This window comes from Aquarana catesbeiana, linkage group LG03 (genome assembly GCF_042186555.1).
Source record: "Aquarana catesbeiana isolate 2022-GZ linkage group LG03, ASM4218655v1, whole genome shotgun sequence".
NCBI classification, from domain to species: domain Eukaryota; kingdom Metazoa; phylum Chordata; class Amphibia; order Anura; family Ranidae; genus Aquarana; species Aquarana catesbeiana.
Window position 1 is genome coordinate 338,585,392 of NC_133326.1, and position 21,545 is coordinate 338,606,936.

At 41.5% G+C, this 21,545-nt stretch overlaps 1 protein-coding gene across 1 annotated transcript in view; it reads left to right on the top strand.

Moving 5' to 3' along the window:
* The window catches only part of LOC141132292 (uncharacterized), a 40,522-nt gene extending 19,219 nt beyond the window's left edge, over positions 1 to 21,303 (top strand). Inside the window, exons 6-12 of the mRNA XM_073620552.1 lie at positions 2,931 to 2,996; positions 7,197 to 7,229; positions 10,402 to 10,431; positions 17,577 to 17,627; positions 17,760 to 17,792; positions 18,471 to 18,560; positions 21,185 to 21,303. Coding sequence (XP_073476653.1) covers positions 2,931 to 2,996; positions 7,197 to 7,229; positions 10,402 to 10,431; positions 17,577 to 17,627; positions 17,760 to 17,792; positions 18,471 to 18,524 — 267 coding nt within the window. The 3' untranslated portion in view covers positions 18,525 to 18,560; positions 21,185 to 21,303. The remainder of the gene's footprint in view (positions 1 to 2,930; positions 2,997 to 7,196; positions 7,230 to 10,401; positions 10,432 to 17,576; positions 17,628 to 17,759; positions 17,793 to 18,470; positions 18,561 to 21,184) is intronic.
* The last annotated feature ends 242 nt before the right edge of the window (positions 21,304 to 21,545 follow it).

Sequence of the window (21,545 nt, forward strand, 5' to 3'; positions counted from 1 at the left end):
CACTGGATGGTGGACTGTTGAGCTCTACGGGGAAACTGACAGACTTTTTCAAATGTATGTGAGTATAGATTTAAATACATTTTGATGTACTACAATATATGATTGTGGAATGTATATTATGGCAGCACTTTTCTACTTTCAAGGTGGTGATTAGGGATGAGCTTTGAGTTAGAGTCGAACGTAAGTTCGATCCGAACATCGGGTGTTTGTCCGTTCGCCGAACAGCGAATTTTATGGGGCATTTGTGGCAAATTCAAGCTTCCCATAATGCACTTCCCATAATACAGTGCATTGCTGTATGATGATTGGCCAAAGCATACACCTGACCTGCATGCTTTGGTCAATCACAGCATGTGTTATAGTGGACGGAGATAGAGAGATTGAGCTAGATTAAGCAGGCAGGTTAGTTAGTGGCAGTGTATTTGATATATATATATATATATATATATATATATATATATATATACAGTCAGACTAATATAATATATACTCTGCATTCAGCATAGCCTATATATACAGTGTAAACTCTATATTCAGTCAGTACAGGCAGTATATTTGATACATATATATATATATATATATATATATATATATATATATATATATATATATATATATATATATATATATATATTCTCTGCATTCAGCGTAGCCTATATATACAGTGCATTCGGCAGTGGTACAGTAGATAATACAGTGCAGGTGGTGTACACAGTATATAATACAGTGTGTACAGTTTCAAATACACTTCAGGCAGTGTACACAGTATATAATACAGTGTAGTGCCGTGTTAAAAAAAAAAAATACCCATTATGTCAGAAAGGCCTTCAAGGAGAGGCAGACGCTCACAGGCCACTAAAAGAGGGCAAGCAGCTTCTGAAATAATATTTAACAGCAGGGACCGCTCCTGAGCCCAATAAGAGTAGCTGTGAGGGGTTACCGTGTTCTGCCACCACCAACACCTAAGGCCCAATTTTTCAGCAGAGTATATAGTGCAGTCCGTATAGTAAATATACTGCAGTTCAGAGTATATAGTGCCCTCAGTGTAGTATAAATAATACAGTGCAGGGTATATAGTGCAGTGTACAATATATAATATAGTGTATTGAAGTGGTTAATGGGAGCCCAATGACAGAATTAAGAAAAAACGCCCCCCACACGCCATTAAAAAAAAAAAATGGTGTGGAGTTTACCTTAATATCTATACCAGACCCGAAGAGCCTGGTATGGACTGGGGGGGACCCACGCTGTTTTTTAAAATTGTTTTATATGTATATTGCTGGGCTCTGGCAATACATTATAGCCGTGAGCAATTTTAAATGTCATTTTTTTCGTTTAGAAACGTCATTTTGCTGCAGTACTTTTCTAAACATGGGAAAAATGTGCTACTTTACAGGCAGACTAAGAGGACCCCCCCCCCCCCCCCCCTACAGGCATGATATTTAAAGGAATATTTCATTTTTATTGTTTCAGTTTAAGCATTCTTAAAATCACTGCTCCTGAAAAACCATCCGTTTTAAAAACTTTTTTTTGCATTGATACATGTCCCCTGGGGCAGGACCCGGGTCCCCAAACACTTTTTATGGCAATAACATGCACATAAGCCTTTAAAATGAGCACTTTTTATTTTTCACGTTCGTGTCCCATAGACTTTAATGGTGTTTGCATGTTTGCACAATTTTTTTGTCTGTTCGCATGTTCTGGTGCGAACTGAACCAGGGGGTGTTCGGCTCATCCCTAGTGGTGATTAATATCTCTGATGAAGACATTCGAAAAGGTGCTGGATTGCCAGTTCCATGTATAACTTTTACTGAACCTTGGAGAATGTGCAGTCACTCATGGTATTGGGTATCACCACTACATACATGTATTATGCTATCATATGTCTGTTAATGTTGTAAAATAAATATAGGCCTCATGTGAGGTCCTTTTCAAGAGTTACTATCAATAAATATTTATATTTTCATAATTATGTTTCCTGTTGTTTTGGTTGCCTTGTAAAAGTCCCATAAAGAGTTTTGTTACAATATTTCTATATGTTTTATATTCCTTGCACATTTCTACCTGCAGTAGTATTTTTGAAATTGCTCATCTGTGAATCTTTGTATAGAAGATGTCCTTATCAGTAAACAGTGGCTTGAGAATGATCAAGATTGACTTTAAAAGGACTGTTTAATGGATTTGCACACATTTTATTTATTTATTTATTATGGTCAGGGCTAAAGGTACAAATAAATAATAAAAAAATAATTATAGTCAGGTAAATATTTATTATTAATAAAATGTAGTTTGTTGGTTTTAACAGAAGACATAAGAACAGGTAGGTAGTGAGGAAGCCATCCTGTACATGAGTATACATGAAAGTAGTTGGGCAACCCACAAGGGGCGGGGTTCTGGTTGGTAATGTCAGCTAGCTAGTATAGTAGAGTTGTCAACTTAAACATGCATTGGAGGAGCTTACATAGATGATTGCAATCAAACTCAGTGATAATCTGTATAAGTAGTAGGGATGGCACTGGGTATAGAGAAGTTAGTATAAGATTTCAATCAGGCAAAAAAAAAGCTGTAAAGCAGGCTTCATTAGCCATATCTTTAGGCAATGCATATGTTCTTTAGAGATTCTTTGTCACATATTGAATGTTTACTTGTAAAGCAAAGACTATATATCTATACATTAAAAAAAGCAGATGTAAAACACCAGTTTGAAAATAAATAAAAACAGCTCAAACAAAGTTGAACCAAAAGCATTGTAGTTTTTCTTTCACTTGCCGTATACCATAAGGTATCTTAAACAATAAATTACAGCGAATAATACAATAATTGCATGAAATTGTTACACCTTGACTGGAAATAATGTCGATAATAAATGTTATTAAACAGAAAATATTTCCATTAATTGCATAATCATTAATACTCTTTATCCTTTCTAGACAATCAATGCTGCAAATGCTGAAAACCTGGCCAAAGAAGTTTCTCTAATCTTGTTCCAGTTTATGGTAAGCAATTTGTTGCTGTCATCGTCTCTTTTCTCTAAACCGTAAGCTGGAAGCACACATAAAACAAGTTCTAGCCATTTGATAATTGTATTCTACCAAATAAAATTCTTTATCATATACAGTACTATACACCCCCCTACATTAAGTGTTATTAAATGTGAATTTACGATTTTCAAGGGTAGTGCCTTATTAACTAAAGGGGTTGTAAAGTCAGAAGGTTTTATGCATTAAGATAAAAAGCCTTCTGTGTGCAGCAGCCCCCTTAGCCCTTCTAATATTTACCTGTGCCCCATCTCTATCCAGCGTTGTCCATAAGTCCCTCGGCTGTCCGGGACTCTCCCTCCTGATTGGCTGAGACACAGCAGCAGCGCCATTGGCTCCCACTGCTGTCAATCAAAGTCAGTGAGCCAATCAGGAGAGAGAGGGGAGGGGCCGAACCACAGCTCCCTGTCTGAATGGGCACACAAAGCTGCAGCTCGGCTTGAGTGCCCGCATAGCAAGCTGCTTGCTGTGGGGTGACTCAACAGGGGGAAGGGGCCAGGAGCTGCAAAGAGGGACCTGAAAAGAGGAGGATCTGGGTTGCTCTGTGCTAAACCACTGCACAGAGGAGGTAAGTATAACATGTTTGTTATTTAAAGGAAAAAAAAAACAGACTTTAAAAAACATCACTTCTACAATGATGTATCCTCTGTTCCTTACAAAACTGCTAAGCTGTTACAAGGACCAGCAATTGAATGATGTTTCCCACCTAATTGTACAATAATTGGATTTAAAGTGGAGTTCCACCCCCCCAAAAAAAAAAAAAAACTAGTAATGTTCTTAAAAAAAAAAAATGTTTTTTACTCACCTCTAAATGCCTGTTGCTTGGGGTCCCTCGTAGTCTGCCTCCTTCGGTGCCTGGGCTCCTGACGTCACATCCCTCAGCGCAGGAAGGGAGATCGCCTCTCCACCCTCCCTCTTGTCAATCATCTGGGATACGTGACTGGTCCCAGATGATTGCGGGGCCAGTGACGGCGCACGGCTCGCGCATGCGCAGTGGGTGCACGGCTGTGAAGCCACAGCCGGGCGCCCACAGTTGAAATGTGCGGGCGGAGGGGGGGACGAGCGGGGCTTCGATCTCCCACATCGCTGGACCCTGGGACAGGTAAGTGTCTGATAAAAAGTCAGCAGCTGCAGTATTTAGTATATTATTTTTATTTAGTATATTTTTTAAATGGGAACCCCGCTTTAAGCTACAAGGACCACTCATAGAGCTCAGAGCTGCTTGGCTTTTTACCATGTTGCCAAAAAAGGAAATCCAAGCCAATCAGTTTGTGACAGTTGCTGCAAAGCTCCTCCCTCATTGATTATCAGCAGGAATAGAAGTGGCGCTATTAGACAAATTCCTGCACAAAGCAGATGATACAAATATAGTGAGAAAAATGTGTTAACTAACTCCACTTTCGTGGGAAAAATAGCAAATAAAAAATGATATAGCACATACAATTGCTACACAAGTCATATTGTATTTGAATGTTATTACCTTTCCTCTGTAGTTTTCTGTAAAATGCAATAGAATATGCCTACCTAGAGGTGTTCTGTACACAGATTGTGTACAGAACACCCCTCAGAAATGCCATTTCCTGCTTGTGTGATTGACCCACCGATTTTCCCAAAAGTCTGCATTAAGATACCAATCAGATTTTGGGCATCCACTGCAACAAAAATGTAATTTTTGGTGGGATAATCCCAAAGATAAATGTAGACATAATGCAGATCCTGGCAGTTTTAGAACCCTACAAGTGCAGCAGCTGATTGATAATTACAAAATCACTCACATTCTCATCCACTTTACACATGGACAAACAAACAGCTATTTCTTCAGAATAATAAAAGGTAGGAATCTACAACAAAGTTTGTTAAAATCCCTGCAATGTTTATAGATTACCTAGAGGGGAATATATTTTTTCACCAAAAGTGGAGTTACTCTTCAAACATTTCAATGCCGAGTTCAATGAGTTACAAAGTTGCAAAGGAGGCAAAAAGAAAACAATTGGAGACATATTCGGAGTTATTTACGAAAGGAAAATCCACTTTGCACTACAAGTGCACTGCAAGTGCACTTGGAAGTGTAGTCTCTGTAAATCCGAGGGGGACATGCAAGGAAAATATAAAACAGCATTTTAGCTTGCACGTGATTGAATGATAAAATCAGCAGAGCTTCTCCTCATTTCAGATCTACCCCTCAGATTTACAGCGACTGCACTTCCAAGTACACTTGTAGTGCAAAGTGGATTTGCCTCTAGTAAATAACCCCCATTATGTAGTATTCACCGTTACTAAATCATACTCATCATAAATCATATCATACTGTCCAATCTATCATAAAGTGTTCATGAATAGTTGCATACATTTCTATATTTTAAGTGAACTTGTCACTACAGAAAATGTAGGCATTAGGCAGCCTGCAAAATAGTAAGGTAAATAAGAAGTTACCTATCCGGCCACTCACAAGTGAAATTTTTTTTTTCTTTAAGAGCTATGGGTGACACTGCTATCTGACAATTTCGAGTTTATCAACTGTACCTTCTGCACATTGTGGTTCCTCTAGCTGGCTGCTATTTCAATACTGTGTCCCGTAGAACCAGTATGTCCTGAACAAAATAAAGATTCAACTCACTGCCCACCGGACACATAAGTATTCAATTTATTCCTTTACAGGTTGCTACATAGTATTTTTTCCATAGGAATAGAGTCACTTTAAAGATATTGCCATTTAAAGACCATCCTTTCCTTGAATTATTTGCCTATGGGGGTCAACCATATTGTCGGAGTTGCTTTCAGCATTTATTTTTTTTTATAGTCTCATAGCTTATAAAGCAAATCTTTTATGAAAGGTTAAAGTTTTGTCAGGCAACAAGATACACAAGGCATTTGCTTCCATGGAGCATTCTATTTAACCACTTCCCTACCCGGCCATAGTAATATGACGTCCACAGATGGGATCTCTCATATGACGACCTGGGCTTCCTGGCCGTCTAAGGGGTGCGCGCGTGTGCCCGCCGCGTTGCTCGGGACCCGGTGCGTGTGCCCGGTGGCCGCGATGTTCGCCGGGCACCCGCGATTGCCCGTTAACCAGGCCAGACCGTGGATCTCTGTGTGTGTAAACACACAGATCCACATCCTATCAGTTGAGAGGAGACCGTCTGTGTTCCCAGTACAGAGGAACACTGATCGGACTCCTCCCCTTGTATGTCCCCGCCCCCTACAGTTAGAATCACTCCCTTATGAAACATATTTAACCCCTTGTGTCCCCCTAGTGGTTAACCCCTTCACTGCCTGTCACATTTATACAGTAATCAATGCAATTTTATAGCATTGATCACTGTATAAATGTGAATGGTCCCAAAAACTGTGTCAAAAGTGTCCGATGTGTCCGACATAATGTCGCAATCACGAAAAAAAATTGCGATCGCCGCTATTACTAGTAAAAAAAATAAATAAATATATATTTTTTTAAAATGCCATAAATCTATCCCGTATTTTTTAGACGCTATAACTTTTGCGCAAACCAATCAATATACGCTTATTGCGATTTTTTTTTAACAAAAATATGTAGATGAATACGTATCGGCCGAAACTAAGGAAAAAATTTGTTTTTTTTTAAAAAATTGGGATATTTATTATAGCAACAAGTAAAAAATATTGTGTTTTTTTCAAAATTGTCGCTCTTCTTTTGTTTATAGTGCAAAAAATAAAAACCACAGATGTGATCAAATACCACCAAAAGAAAGCTCTATTTGTGGGGAAAAAAGGACGTCAATTTTGTTTGGGTACAACGTCGCAGGACTGCGCAATTGTCATTTAACGACAGTGCTGAAAACTAAAAATTGGTCTGGGAAGGAAGGGGGTGAAAATGCCCTGTATTGAACCGGTTAATAGATAACTGAGGCCCCTTTCCACACCCATCATTTTAGCTTTATACATGCCCATACATGAAGCCTTTATCACTCTCTGGGTAGCCTTGTCTATTTAGTTAACATACACTGTAAATGAATACATTTGTTTTCTTTGATGTACTTAAATATGAATAAACAATATTAAAGCTTAGCTATAACTCTTCTGTAGAAGATTTTTCTGTCAATTGTTTACATGTTGGTAGACACAATAAAATACCGGTTTGAATTTTCTGAAACTTTTATTATTTTTGTTTACCATTAGCAAGACATTATTGAAAGAGTCATGAAGATTCTGGTAAGAAAAAAAAATGTGGCTGAATTGTATTTTATATACATTATAAAAAAAAAAAAAAAAACATTTTGCCCAAAGGATTTTTCTTTTAACCATCTCTGTCTCACTTGGGAAATTTTTCTATACTTCCTGACCTGTGAAAACAACGGGAAGTGATGGAACATTGCAAAGTAAAAAAGACAAGTGTCCCCATTGTAATAATTTTCCTCTATTCATAATTTAGAATTTTCCCTCATTTTTAGTTTTGATTACATTGGTCAATAGGATAAATAGAAAGAGCAAATTTAAATAGCAATAAAAATGTGACTAAGGTTCCAACTCCTCGCGACTTTATTCAAAACATAATAAATATTTTGGCTTTAGATGCAGATTTCTGTATGAGAAACCAAATATGCTACTAAAGAAATATTTATTTTATATTTACCTAAACATTTTTAAAACGGTTAGTTATATAATTTATTTAAAATAGAGCCTTTTATTTCTTGTGAAAAAAAATAGAGCCTTTTAAGTTAAAATAATATATGTGAATGCTAAATGTTATGTTAAGCAGGGCTGGCTAATTGCAGTTTTATGATTTTTGCCTCCATATGTAGATACTGTATGATATATTCTTATCAAATACTAGAGATGAATTTGAGATGCATTAGCTACCTTTTGGGGGAAACTTAAATTGTTGCCAGCTTAATGACAGAGATTGTCCACAATCCATTGGTAACATCAATGTCCCTTTTTTGAAACATTATATGAGCAAACATATCCCAGAAAAACATATTGTAGATGGTTACAAGCAGGTGCATTGTTTGATAATTTGTTGCAACAGTGAATACCTGTAACAATCATTGTTGACAAGGTGCTAATAAGAGAGTAGGATTAACTGTGATATTTCAGGAAATTTTCACTCACACCTCTTTCCAGACTGACATTCAGAGCTGGCATTAGTCCCTGACCATGAAAACACAGAAACATGGAAGAGTGACAGCAGAAAAAAGACCAAACGGTCCATTAAGTCTGCACCAGAGAAAGAGAGAAAAAAAAAAAACGAAGGGATTGCTGCACAAAAAGTTTTAATGAAAATATACAAAAAAATGACATAGTATTCAAGGTTGACAGTTTTAGCCTAAACAGATATCTCCCTTCTTCAAAGATATATATGCATATAATGCAGAAACATGGAGCATAGCATATATATCATATAGATCACATGGAACCAATGAACAAGTAGATTAATAATTCATCAAAAGCCTACTAACATATGAATTAACACAATGTTGGAATGGAAAACCATCAGGTGTTGAGAATTCCCCAAACTTCATGAGGATACTGTTATCAGGAAAAAAGAAAACCTTAACCGAAATATACACTTATATCCATAAAATCACAGTATAACTACATATTCCGATCCAATTCAAAACCAAGTATATTGCATTATGAAATATATATATACTTGGATTTGGATAAGATCATAATATATGTTATGCTGTGATTTTATGGCTATATATTTTGGATAGGACCCCTTTCACACTGGGGCTGTGGGGGCGTCGGCGGTAAAACACCGCTATTTTTAGTGGCGCTTTACCGTCGTTTTAGCAGCAGCATTCGGCCGCTAGCAGGGCGGTTTTAATCCCCGCTAGCGGCCGAAAAAGGGTTAAAACCACCCGCAAAGCGCCGCTACAGCGGTGCAATGCCGGCAGTATAGCCATGCTGCCCCATTGATTTCAATGGGCAGGAGCGGTGAAGGAGCGGTGTATACACCTTCACCGCTCCAAAGATGCTGTTTGCAGGAGTTTTTTTTCCCTCCTGCCAGAGCACCGCTTGGGCTTTCACACTGGAGAAACAGCAGCTGCAGTTTCAGGTCGGTTTGTAGGTGCTATTTTTAGCGCAATAGCGCCTGCAAACCGCCCCAGTGTGAAAGGGGCCTTAAGGTTTTCTTTTATCAGGTGTTCTACTGACAGTATCCTCATGAAGTGTGGGGAATTAACAACACTTGATGATTTTTCGTTTTAACATTGTGTTAATTTATATGTTAGTAGTTTTTTGATTAATTATTGATCTACTTGTTAATTGGTTCCAGGTAATCTAATTATTATATATGCTATGCTCCATGTTTTTGCATTTGTATGTATTCCGTTTTGAAGAAGGGCGCTATCTATTTAGCTATCTGTCAACCTTGAAAACTATGTAATTTTTTGTATATTTTCATTAAAACTTTGTGCAGCAATCCGTTCATTTTTCTCTACACATGGCCTCTGGAAAGGCCTGATTGCTTTGCACACATGCTAATCACTGCAGTGCACCTCACCCCCAGGACTTTATATATATATATATATATATATATATATATATACATATATATATATATAGATAGATAGATAGATAGATAGATAGATAGATAGATAGATAGATAGATAGATAGATAGATAGATAGATAGATAGAGATATATCTCTATCTATCTATCTATCTATCTATCTATCTATCTATCTATCTATCTATCTATCTATCTATCTATCTATCTATCTATCTATCTATATAGAGAGAGAGAGATCTCTCTCTCTCTCTCTCTCTCTCTCTCTCTCTCTCTCTCTCTATATATATATATATATATATATATATATATATATATATAGACATATTATGTGTGTGTGTATTTTTTTAAGGTTTTTTTGAGTATAGACTTATGTTTGTCCCAAGCATGTTTGAATCCACTTACTGTTGACTGACTCACTACTTCTGCAGGATGTCTATTTCAAGAATCAACTACTCTTTTCCTCCTGCTTGTTTGATGTCATGTTCCCATGTTTTAATCTTAGCTTCATATTAAAAATGCTGCCCTCCTGAACCTTTATGACACCCATAATATATTTAAAGGTTTCAGACATGTTTCCCCTTTCCCTTCTTTCCACCATGCTGCTCCAGGAGTTTCTTCTGATATAGTTTATCCCTCAGACCATCATTTCGAATCACAGAACGGTCATTGTAACTTTTATATTTTCATTAAGAAAGAAATTTTCATCTCATCCAATGATCAAAACTGAGAGTTTCCCCTTTGCTGAAATCACTCCAGTTGTTATCATGCATGTGCCTGTTAATATTTTCTGATATGCATGTCTGAGTTAGCAACATCTTATTATCAGGTTTGTTAAAACAAATTTTATTTCTTCTATCATGGGAATTTAGGAGGAAATTCCAATCCTTGGTGACTTTATTGTAAGTACTTCCCATCGCAACATTTTATAACTCTTTTACTTATTATATTCTATGCAGTACATAAATAATAATTAAACAAATACATATATAATTGCATGTATAGTAAAACGTGTGGATATCCATTTTGGGGGTGAAGTGTCCATTGGCTTATCCACTTGCTGAACGCTCACATTACATTTAAGTCATTAATTTGACGTAAAATATTGTTGTTATGTCAGCAGGTAGCTGCCATAGCCCCGGTACTATTTTGTACTGTGGCAGATTCTGCGTCTAATAAAAGTGGTCCCAGCAGAAGAGTCACCATGGAATAATTTAGAGGCGACGGGAGAGGTGCCCCCTCCTGCCGGTTCCCGGTTGTCTCTGAGCTTACTGGAGCCTCCAGTAAGCCCGGAGCCAATCAGATCCATCCAATGCCTGGGCAAGCAGTCAAGTGAGGGCAAGATAGACCCTCTGTTGGCTCTATGCCCTTGGAGGACCAAAGCGATGTCTGATGTCACTTCCGTCTCATGGGCTTAAAGGGCTGATTTTCTTTTTTTTGTTAAAGGCAATATGTTATTTTTGTTTTATTTTGCTTTTAAGGGTAAATGAGTGATCTGGGGTCTTTTTGACCCCATGATCTCCAAATAAAGAGGACCTGTCATTCTTATTTAGGAATAAAAGTGATACAAAAAAAAGAGACAGTGTACTGTAAAAGAAAAAAAAAGGAAGAGCATTTTTTTTTTTAAATCGCCCCATCCCTCCGGTCTCTCTGTGCTCATGTGCAGAAGCAAACGCATATCTAAACGATGGTCAAACTACACATGTGAGGTATCGCCATGATCATTAGAGCTAGAGCAATATTTCTCATGCAAGACCTTCTCTGTAACCCTAAACAGGAAACCTGTGAAAATTGTTAAAGCTTCAGCTATGAAGATTTTTCAGTACCATAGTTTGTCGCCATTCCACGAGCGTGTGTAGTTTTAAAGCATGACATGTTAGATATCTATTTACTCGGCGTAACATCATTGTCAAGGACTATACTCACCGAGGCCGAGATGCCGAGAGCGGCTCGCCCTTACGACCACGCGCACCCGACCCCTGGAGGTGATACAGGGAGCTGGAAGCACGCGGAGGCACGGGCTTCCAGTGGAGACTGAATTCCTGAAGGAAGTCCGTGTAGCCGTTGGGCACTAGAGGAGCTGCAAAACAAGTGGTTAACTGGAACTGGGGTATCAGGTCGGGTAAGTCCGTTATTCAGGCAGAGATCAGGACCGGGGTATCCGGCAAGAACAAGTCCGTGTAACAGGCTGAGATCAGGGGTATCAGGCAGGCAGAGGGTAATCCGTTAAACAAGCAGAGGTCAGAGGTATCAGGCAGGCAGAGGGTAATCCGTTAAACAAGCAGAGGTCAGGGGTATCAGGCAGGCAGAGAGATTAGTCCGTTACACAAGCAGAGGTCAGGGGTATCAGGCAGACAAGAGTAATCCGTTTCACAGGCAGAGTTAGCACAGGGAACACACCAGGAAGCAGGGAATATCAGGCACAGGGGACAGGGTACAGCTGACGACAAACCAGCAACCCGACTGGGTGCTGGAGCCGTCAGAAGTAGCCCACCGGCGAGCGCGTCAGCGTGACGCACCGCCGGGCACCCGCACGGCCACGGCGCGCACACGGGGACCGCCGTGCACCCGCGCGCGCCGCACCATTGGGCCGCGAACGGGTGTACGGCGCAGCGTGAGTCCTCCGCGCATGCGCCGTGGAGCCCGGCGGACGGAGGCGGCTTGTGCCTCCTGACAGTGCCCCCCTCCTAAGGGCGGACACTGGACGCCCAGACTGGACATCACCTCCGGGTGGTCTCGGTGGAAAGCTTGAATTAAGCGTGGTGCATGTAGGTTCTTTGCGGGTTCCCAAGAGTTGTCCTCAGGTGGATAACCCTTCCACTGGATCAGATACTGCAGTTGTCTGCCCTTCTTCCTACAGTTAAGGATGGACTCCACCTCAAACTCATTCTCTCCATCCACCCTAACTGGTGGCGGAGGAAGCTCCCCTCTTTCCGGAAAAGTGCTGTCCATCACGGGCTTCAGTAAGGACACGTGGAAGACAGGGTGGATTCTGTAAGTCTTTGCCAATGCTAGCTCCATAGCCACAGGGTTGATAATCCTTTTGATGGGGAAAGGACCAATGAACTTGGGTCCCAATTTCCGCGAAGGCACGGATAGTTTAAGGTTGGTAGTGGATAACCAGACCTCTTCTCCTAGTTTAAAAGTTGGATTCTCCCTCCTGCCCCGATCATACTGTTCCTTGTAATCCGTTTGAGCCCTCTGCAACATGTCTTGAATCCTCTGGAAATTTGCTTGTAAAGAGGCTATTCTGTCATGAACCGCAGGGACTGCTATCTCAGGGACATCGTTGGACAGAAAGGTGGGGTGGAATCCACAATTTGCCCAGAAAGGCGTTTGGTTGGTAGCAGCGTGAACAGAATTGTTATACGCGAACTCTGCGTATGGGAGAAGGCTTGCCCAATCATCTTGAGATCCCGAGCAGAAACACCGCAGATATTGCTCTAGAGTCTGGTTCGTCCTCTCCGTTTGGCCGTTACTCTGAGGGTGGTAAGCTGATGAGAGGCAGACTTTGATATTTAAGGCTTTGCAGAGCTCCCTCCAAAATTTGGACGTAAATTGTACACCCCTGTCTGATACGATGTTCTTTGGTACTCCATGGAGCCTGATGATTTCCTTTAGAAAAATATTGGCGGTCTCTAAGGCCGAGGGGGTGCCCTTCATGGGCAAAAAATGGGCCATCTTGGAGAGACGGTCAACCACAACAAAAATAGTGGTAAAACCCCCCGAGGCTGGCAGATCCACTATAAAATCCATGGATACGTCAGACCATGGTCGTTCGGGGATCGGTAGAGGTCTTAGTAAACCCCAGGACTTGGCGTTTCGACCCTTGTTCCGCTGACACGGAGGGCAGGATGCCACATATTCTTTGCAATCCCGTCTCCACCCAGGCCACCAAAAGGAACGAGAGACCAGCTCGGACGTCTTCCTTACTCCAAAATGCCCTGCGAGTTTATGGTCATGGCACATCTGAAGGGTTAATGACCGTGTCTCCCGAGGTACAAAAATTTTTCCACGGATCCAAAAGAAATTACCATTTCTTTCCAAGGATTGCACCTCTGGTTCCATGCAAGAGTTGGATGATGATTTGATGGATGACATCAAATCCACTTGTGTCACCCCAAGGAAGTTTTGGGAAGAGAGGATTGTACCAGGTTCTGAAGTTTGGGACTCTGCTGAGAACATCCGTGAGAGTGCGTCTGCCTTTCCATTCTTTGAGCCAGGTCTATAGGATATGTGGAAGTTGAAGCGAGAGAAAAAGAGAGCCCAGCGGGCTTGTCTAGGTTTTAGTCGTTTTGCTGTCCGTAAGTATTCTAGGTTTTTATGATCTGTAAAGATCATTACCGGATGCAGTGCGCCTTCGAGCAGATACCTCCACTCTTCTAGAGCGAATTTAATAGCCAGCAGCTCCCTGTCACCCACATCATAGTTTAACTCGGGCGGGCTGAGTTTCCGAGAAGCGAATGCAACGGGATGAAGGATGGCCTTGGGCCCTTGTCTTTGAGAGAGAATTGCTCCCGTGGCAATTTCCGAAGCGTCCACCTCCAAGACATATGGCTGAGAAGGATCAGGATGGTGAAGAATTGGAGCCGAACTAAACAGATCCTTTAACTTCAGAAAGGCCTCTTGTGCGGCCTCACTCCACCGGAAAGAATTGTGCTGACGGGTTAGCTGGGTGATAGGTGCTACAATGGTCGAGAATCCGCTAATGAACTTCCGATAAAAGTTAGCGAATCCGACGAATCGTTGAACCCCTTTCTTATCGGATGGAGCTGGCCAATCTTGGATGGCTTGTATCTTTTGAGGATCCATTGCGATCCCGTCGGCCGATATGATGAACCCCAGGAATTGTACCACTGACCTCTCAAATTCACACTTCTCCACTTTCAGATAAAGCTTGTGCTGTTTTAATATGGTGAGGACTTTTTTGACATGCCCCTTGTGTAGCTCAATCGTGGAAGAGAAAATGAGTATGTCATCTAGATAGACAACAAGGAAGTCATCCAGGTATTCTCGGAATATGTCGTTAACCAGGTGCTGGAAGGTGGCTGGAGCATTGCATAGCCCGAATGGCATCACCAGGTACTCGAAGTGTCCAAACCTGGACCTGAACGCTGTCTTCCACTCATCCCCGGCTCTGATTCTAACAAGGTTATAGGCACCCCGCAGGTCTAATTTGGAAAAGACCTTGGCAGATCGGAATCGTTGGAATAGCTCCGGGATGAGTGGTAGTGGGTACCTGTTCTTAATGGTGATATTATTAAGCTGCCGGTAGTCCACACAAGGTCTAAGGGACCCATCTTTTTTCCCGACAAAGAATATCCCTGCTCCAGCAGGTGAGGATGAAGGACGGATAAAACCCTTTTCCAGGTTCTCGTCGATGTACTGTCTGAGCGCCTCCAGTTCAGTCTCGGAGAGAGGGAATATACGACCGAACGGAATTACTGATCCTGGCAACAGGTCGATCGGACAGTCATAAGGCCGATGAGGTGGTAGGCGATCAGCCATTTGTTTATTAAAGACCTCCTGGAACTCCAGATATTCAGCGGGAATCTGCTGAAGTTTGTCTGATGAGGTAGTAACCGTAGCACACACCTTCGGGGTTAACGGGAGGCAATGCTCAGAGCAGTATGGAGAGGAGAAGGACACCAACTTGGTGCTCCATTGGATCTGCGGATCATGAGCTTGTAACCAGGGCAGACCGAGGATGACTGGGAAGATGGGAGAATGGATGAGGTCGAGCCGTAGGAGTTCCTGATGCCCGGAGTCGGTGGTTACTAGGATAGGCTGGGTCTCTTGGGTGATTGGACCTGAACTAGGAAGAGACCCATCAGCTAGATGTACTTGTAAACCTTGGGCCTTTGTTTGTAAGGGAATACGGAGGCTGCGGGCCAAGGCTGCATCCATGAAGCAGCTACAAGCCCCCGAATCAATGATGGCGGGTAGGCGAGACTCCCCTTCCGGTAGCTGCAAGGAAACAGACAACATCACATAAGACTTTGGAGCATCATTATCCAGGTAATTCATCAATCTAGGCTGAAGGAACTTACTGGGCCTTATTGGACAACTGCGCAGGAAGTGTCCCGCTCCCCCGCAGTACAGACACAAATTGGACTGCCGTCTGCGTTGCCTCTCTTCCGAAGTTAGCGGGGCCCGGACCAGGCCTAACTGCATGGGCTCGGCTTCAGGAGGTGTGGTGGAAGATGGTGACGGCATGGATGGGGCTCTGAATGGCGTCCACGTAGGGCGTGGACCCTGAAACCGCTCTGAGCGGCGTTCTCGCAAGCGCCTGTCCAGTTTCGTGGCTGCCTGAATGAGCTCTTCCAAGGTCTCCGGAGTTTCCATCCTGGCTAGCTCATCCTTGAGAAGTTCAGATAAACCTTGACGGTACTGGTAATGAAGAGCCGGCTCGTTCCAATTCGTGTCGGCCGCCCATTTACGGAACTCTACCGTATAATCTTCAATGGGTCTCCTTCCTTGGGACAAGTGGTGGAGAATGGCTTCAGCGGTAGCCTTCCGTTGCGGGTCATCATAGAGTTTGGCCATACCCTCGAAGAAGGTATCTATGGAATTTAGCACAGGGCTTCCCTGTTCCATTAAGCCGTGGGCCCAGGCCTGAGGTTCCTCTGACAGTAGCGAGATAGCGAAACCCACCTTGACGATCTCTGATGCAAATGTCCGAGGCTGGAGGGCAAAGTAAAGAGAACATGCGTTCTTAAAAGCTCTGAATCTTTTACGGTCCCCGGAGAACCGTTCGGGCGTAGGGACCCTAGGCTCGGGAAGCGCCATGACAACGGTAGGGCTGGCGGTGGCCTGGGGAAGCGGACCTTCATTGCTGGGTGCCGGAACTGCAGCGGCAGGGGGAAGTACTCCAGTAATCTGTTGGAGGCGGTTGTCAATTTGAGTATACCCCTCCTGTAACTTCTGGACTGAGTCGGCCAAAGTGGAGACCTGTTGACACAGGATCTCCAAAGGAGAGCGCGCTCTGTCGGCCTTGGACATGGCTGGTTTGTACTGTCAAGGACTATACTCACCGAGGCCGAGATGCCGAGAGCGGCTCGCCCTTACGACCACGCGCACCCGACCCCTGGAGGTGATACAGGGAGCTGGGAGCACGCGGAGGCACGGGCTTCCAGTGGAGACTGAATTCCTGAAGGAAGTCCGTGTAGCCGTTGGGCACTAGAGGAGCTGCAAAACAAGTGGTTAACTGGAACTGGGGTATCAGGTCGGGTAAGTCCGTTATTCAGGCAGAGATCAGGACCGGGGTATCCGGCAAGAACAAGTCCGTGTAACAGGCTGAGATCAGGGGTATCAGGCAGACAAGAGTAATCCGTTTCACAGGCAGAGTTAGCACAGGGAACACACCAGGAAGCAGGGAATATCAGGCACAGGGGACAGGGTACAGCTGACGACAAACCAGCAACCCGACTGGGTGCTGGAGCCGTCAGAAGTAGCCCACCGGCGAGCGCGTCAGCGTGACGCACCGCCGGGCACCCGCACGCCACGGCGCGCACACGGGGACCGCCGTGCACCCGCGCGCGCCGCACCATTGGGCCGCGAACGGGTGTACGGCGCAGCGTGAGTCCTCCGCGCATGCGCCGTGGAGCCCGGCGGACGGAGGCGGTTTGTGCCTCCTGACAATCATCTTTTATTACTATACAAAAAATTGGGTTAACTTTAGGGTGTTTTTTTTTTTTCAATTCATTAAAGTGTATATTTTCAAAAAAAATTGCTTTTGAAAGACTGCTGTGCAAATACTAAATGCCATTTTATTCTCTAGGCTCTCTGCTAAATATATATATATATATATATATATATATATATATATATATATATAGTGTTTGGGTTTTAGCAAAAAATACAAGTTTAAACTTGTAAACAAAAAGTTCCAGAAAAGGCCTGTTTAGCAAGTGGTTAAATGTGTAAAGAAAAGGAGAAGGGAAGTAAAAGAAAATAAATAAGCGAGTGTAAAAATATCCAATTACAGTAATATGTTGCATAACAAAATGTTGAATTTGACCTTCTCTCTCTATTGTCAATATCACAGAATGATATTCCTCTCACTAAGGACATCAGAGATCTGGCCTGCAGTGTGTTGGTAAGAAAATGAACAAGACAAAATTTGACAAGAAAACATGCCTGTTTGTTATACTTAGGTTGAATAAATTGCTTTACATTGCATATGTTTATTAATTTCCCAGTACTGATTTTCCTTTTTTTCTGAATACAGCAACATTATCTCAATGAAATCATCAAAATCTTGGTAAGATTTGTTTGCATGTATTGAGTTTAGTTTAGGTGTCTTCCAAATGTAAAGTGGTAAACAAACTTCCCTATACAATGCACATGTGAAAACCACAGCTTTCTCTATATATCCATATATTAAAGTGTACATCTATGGATATATTTGAAATCAAAAGCCCACCAATTCCACCTTTATCTCTGCAGACTCTGTAACAATAAACTTTAAAGGAGTACATACCTTTTTAATGTGAAAATAGCAAAGCTCACTTCATACTTCATAGCTGTCTTTGGTAGTTTATTGCCCTTTGCCCACCACATATGTCTGGCATATGTTCAATATTTTGCCCAAACATTGAAGTATGTGGCAGCTCTGGGAGGACAGCACAATGTAATATTGCTATTTTCACAGAGCAAAAGGTGTGCACTACCATGAGGTTTTTAGAAGCAAAGACTGGGGAGGGAGCACTCTAAAGCTCATGTATCCTTTACAAATGTCATTGTTTACTTCTAATCTTGTCACTCACCATATTATACAGGGCAGTCAGTGATCTTTCTGATACCCTTTTTTAAAAATAAGGATTGTGAAATTTACAATATTAGGAATTCATATGAATGTATGTCTATTTTTTATTTTTATTTTGTAATTTAGCAGAAATTTTATCTTTCTTCCTAATTGCACTTATTTCCATGCTAACAGAACCTCGTAGCTGATGTAACTGGAGGACTTACACAGATCATTGAGGGGCTGTAGAAAGGCAATAAGCAAATGCAAGCCTAGCAGTGGATTGTAAGTAACCCCAATCAGCTTATTTGCAAATGCAATTCTTGCTTTGGAAGTGTTTAAATGAAACCTGTGTGGCTATAGAACTTAAGGATGGGTTCACAACATTGTGAATTGGATGCGGCTTTCCCACATCCAATTTGCAATAGCAGAAGATTTTTTTTTTGCTAAAACATTTTATTTAAAATAGTGTCTACTTAGTAAGACTGCTACTAAATAGCAGGAGATTTTAAATGGCTCTCCAGCCGGTTTACATATCTCCGCTGCGGCTCAGATGTGAATTTGCACAGGAGTCCTGTGTGTCTTTTGGTCCATTTCAGGTCCAAATTCAGCCAAAAATTCAGGCTGAAATCGTACCTGAAATGGCGAATCAGGATGCACCGGACCCCTGCTGGGAGCCGCATGCAGCAATGGTGTGAACCCAGCCTCAAAGAAGGTCACTATAGGAGCATGCTAAGTCAAACTCAAGCCACCCCCCTCCTGCCTCCTACATCTCACTATTAGTTAGGGAGAATACCGATTATATTTTTGTTTCAACAGTGAGGCACAGGAAATGTACTCAAAAGAGAGATGCCTGATACTCAAGCTGTGGTTAAAGGCTAAGCTCACCTTTTTGTTTTCTAAATCCCAGCTTCCCTGTGCACCAATATACCATTAATGTATGTGTGTTGCAGAAAAGAAAATGTTTTCTTTATGTTCTAGGACAGGCTATACCTCAGCCTCCAGTCTCCTAAAGAAAACTTCATTACATCCTGATATTTGGTATTTGGGACAGGAAAGCTATTAATGAACTAAGGAATGAACTAATGAACCTGCCCTTGCTTGCTTCCACCCACCTGTGCAGCTTCATGCTTTTCCAGTGCAGACAGTGAGCATGTCAGTGAGCACTGTTTTCCCTCTATATATAGCCATTGATTGTTTTGTACCTTCTTCTTGCATAGATCATTCATTTGGCAGAGTGTGTTGAAGCTGAGCGATCGCATAACAGCCTATGTGGAGCAGAGCTATAGTATTCAAGAAAAAAAAAGAGTGTCCCTGGAAGTCTTCATAGCTGACCATATACTATACAATCTAATTGTAAAATCTCCTTTAGATCTACCATCAACTATGTAATGCAAGGGCCTGTCTGATTGGATATAGAGTGATTGGATAGATAGGTGTGTTGCCCTATTATATATTTGTGGTAAATCAGTAAAGGAGATTGTACAGAGGTTGTACAATCAGATTCTAAAGTGTATGGCCACCTTTATACACCTTAAATGAACTAGTTGCGCTTTTGGTGCCATTATTTGTTAATGGCACCATAATTGGGGAAGTAAATGCGCATTTTGTTGAGTGCAATAATGCACAACAAATATAAGGTAAAAATATGTGCAAACTGCAACGCGCCAAAAATGTTCCATGAGCTACTTTGCTGCATTTATCATGCGTAGGGCAGCCCATTGAAGTGAAAGGGCTGGACTACGTGTGTTACAGGAAAAACACACCAAAAAATGTGTGCTACCACTACGCTGTGTGAATGAAGCCTGAAAGTTAAATTGGTGTGTTTGCACCCTCCCTGAACTAGAGCTTGATTACAAGAACATTGACAGCTTAATGTCTCCATCCCATGTACTTGTATAAAGTATAAATATATCAAGGTGTAAGTGCAAACATGTGTAAAAAAATATAAAGCAGTCTAAATGACACAATGATATGTAACTAGTGCCAAATGCATACAAATAAATACTAACTGAAGTGCACATATAGGTGTTTGAGCCACACTAATGGAAATTATGCAATCCACATTAGAGGTGTCAAGTGAACAAACACAATATAGTGAAAAAGTTCACAAAGATGAAAAATTATATAAATGACACAATGTGACAAAATAATCAGTCCACAAAGTGAAGTATCAACAAGTGCCATATCGGAGCCTATTGCCGGCAATGGCACCGTCCGAATCGGTGCGACGCTGACTTTGCAACGCCGCACCGATTCCCAAAAGTAGTTTCTGCACTACTTTTGGTGACTTCAGGGGCAATTTCAAAAGACACCTGTATCATGAACATGAACCCGCACAGATGTCTGTCAAATTGCCCCTAAAGTCGGACTGAAATGACGGTTTGAAATTATGCGAATTCAGCTTAACTCGCACAATTTCAAACCGTCCTCGGTGTGAACATGGGCTCAGACTTTTTTTTAAAAAGTACTGGTTTGTCATTCCTTTTGCAGGTAGAGATAGAGAAAATGACTCTACACAACTCTCTCTGATTGGCTGTGTCCAGAAAGTAAACCATGCACATAAAGACAAAAAGTTAATTGTGAAGGGAAAGGACAGGTCTTAAGTTGTCCATACATAGATAGAAATTAGGCCAGTTCAGCAGGGACTGGCTGAATTTCGATCCATGTATGGGCAGACAGGTTGCACACAAGTCGATCTATTGATCAACTTGTGAACAACAAACCAACAACCAAAAAAAATTCTTGATCAGCTAGTGAGTGTGTTCTGATGGTGGGGAAATCTCCTCGCTGTCAGCCTTAGAATTCTCTTTTTAGGATCTAAAGTTAAATAAACACAGTTTTATATGGCATATACTTGTTTTTTTTTTAATATTTCTTTAAATTAATTATAATGCTTTATTTTACAGACATCATCAAATTGGCTGGTATTTCAGTTTTACGCAATAGATTGACTTATAAGAATGTATACATTGGAGTGGTTGTTGTATTTTCTTTCAGTTATAAAATAAAGTAATTTCTTGGCAAATGTGTCCTTTTTCTCTAGTTTATAGTGCAAATATAGCCTAAAATTATAGAGCCATTTATTACAAACTACATACAGCATGCTTCTATGGAGCAGGCCTTGAGACCCCACAAGCAAGTATAATATTTAAGGCCATTGTGAGAAGGAACTAAAGGAATGAAAGCCCTCCAACCGAATGAGTGTGCTTTGTGATATGTGATGAATGAAACGTGAATATCTACTGTGATACCCACTGATTCATTTGA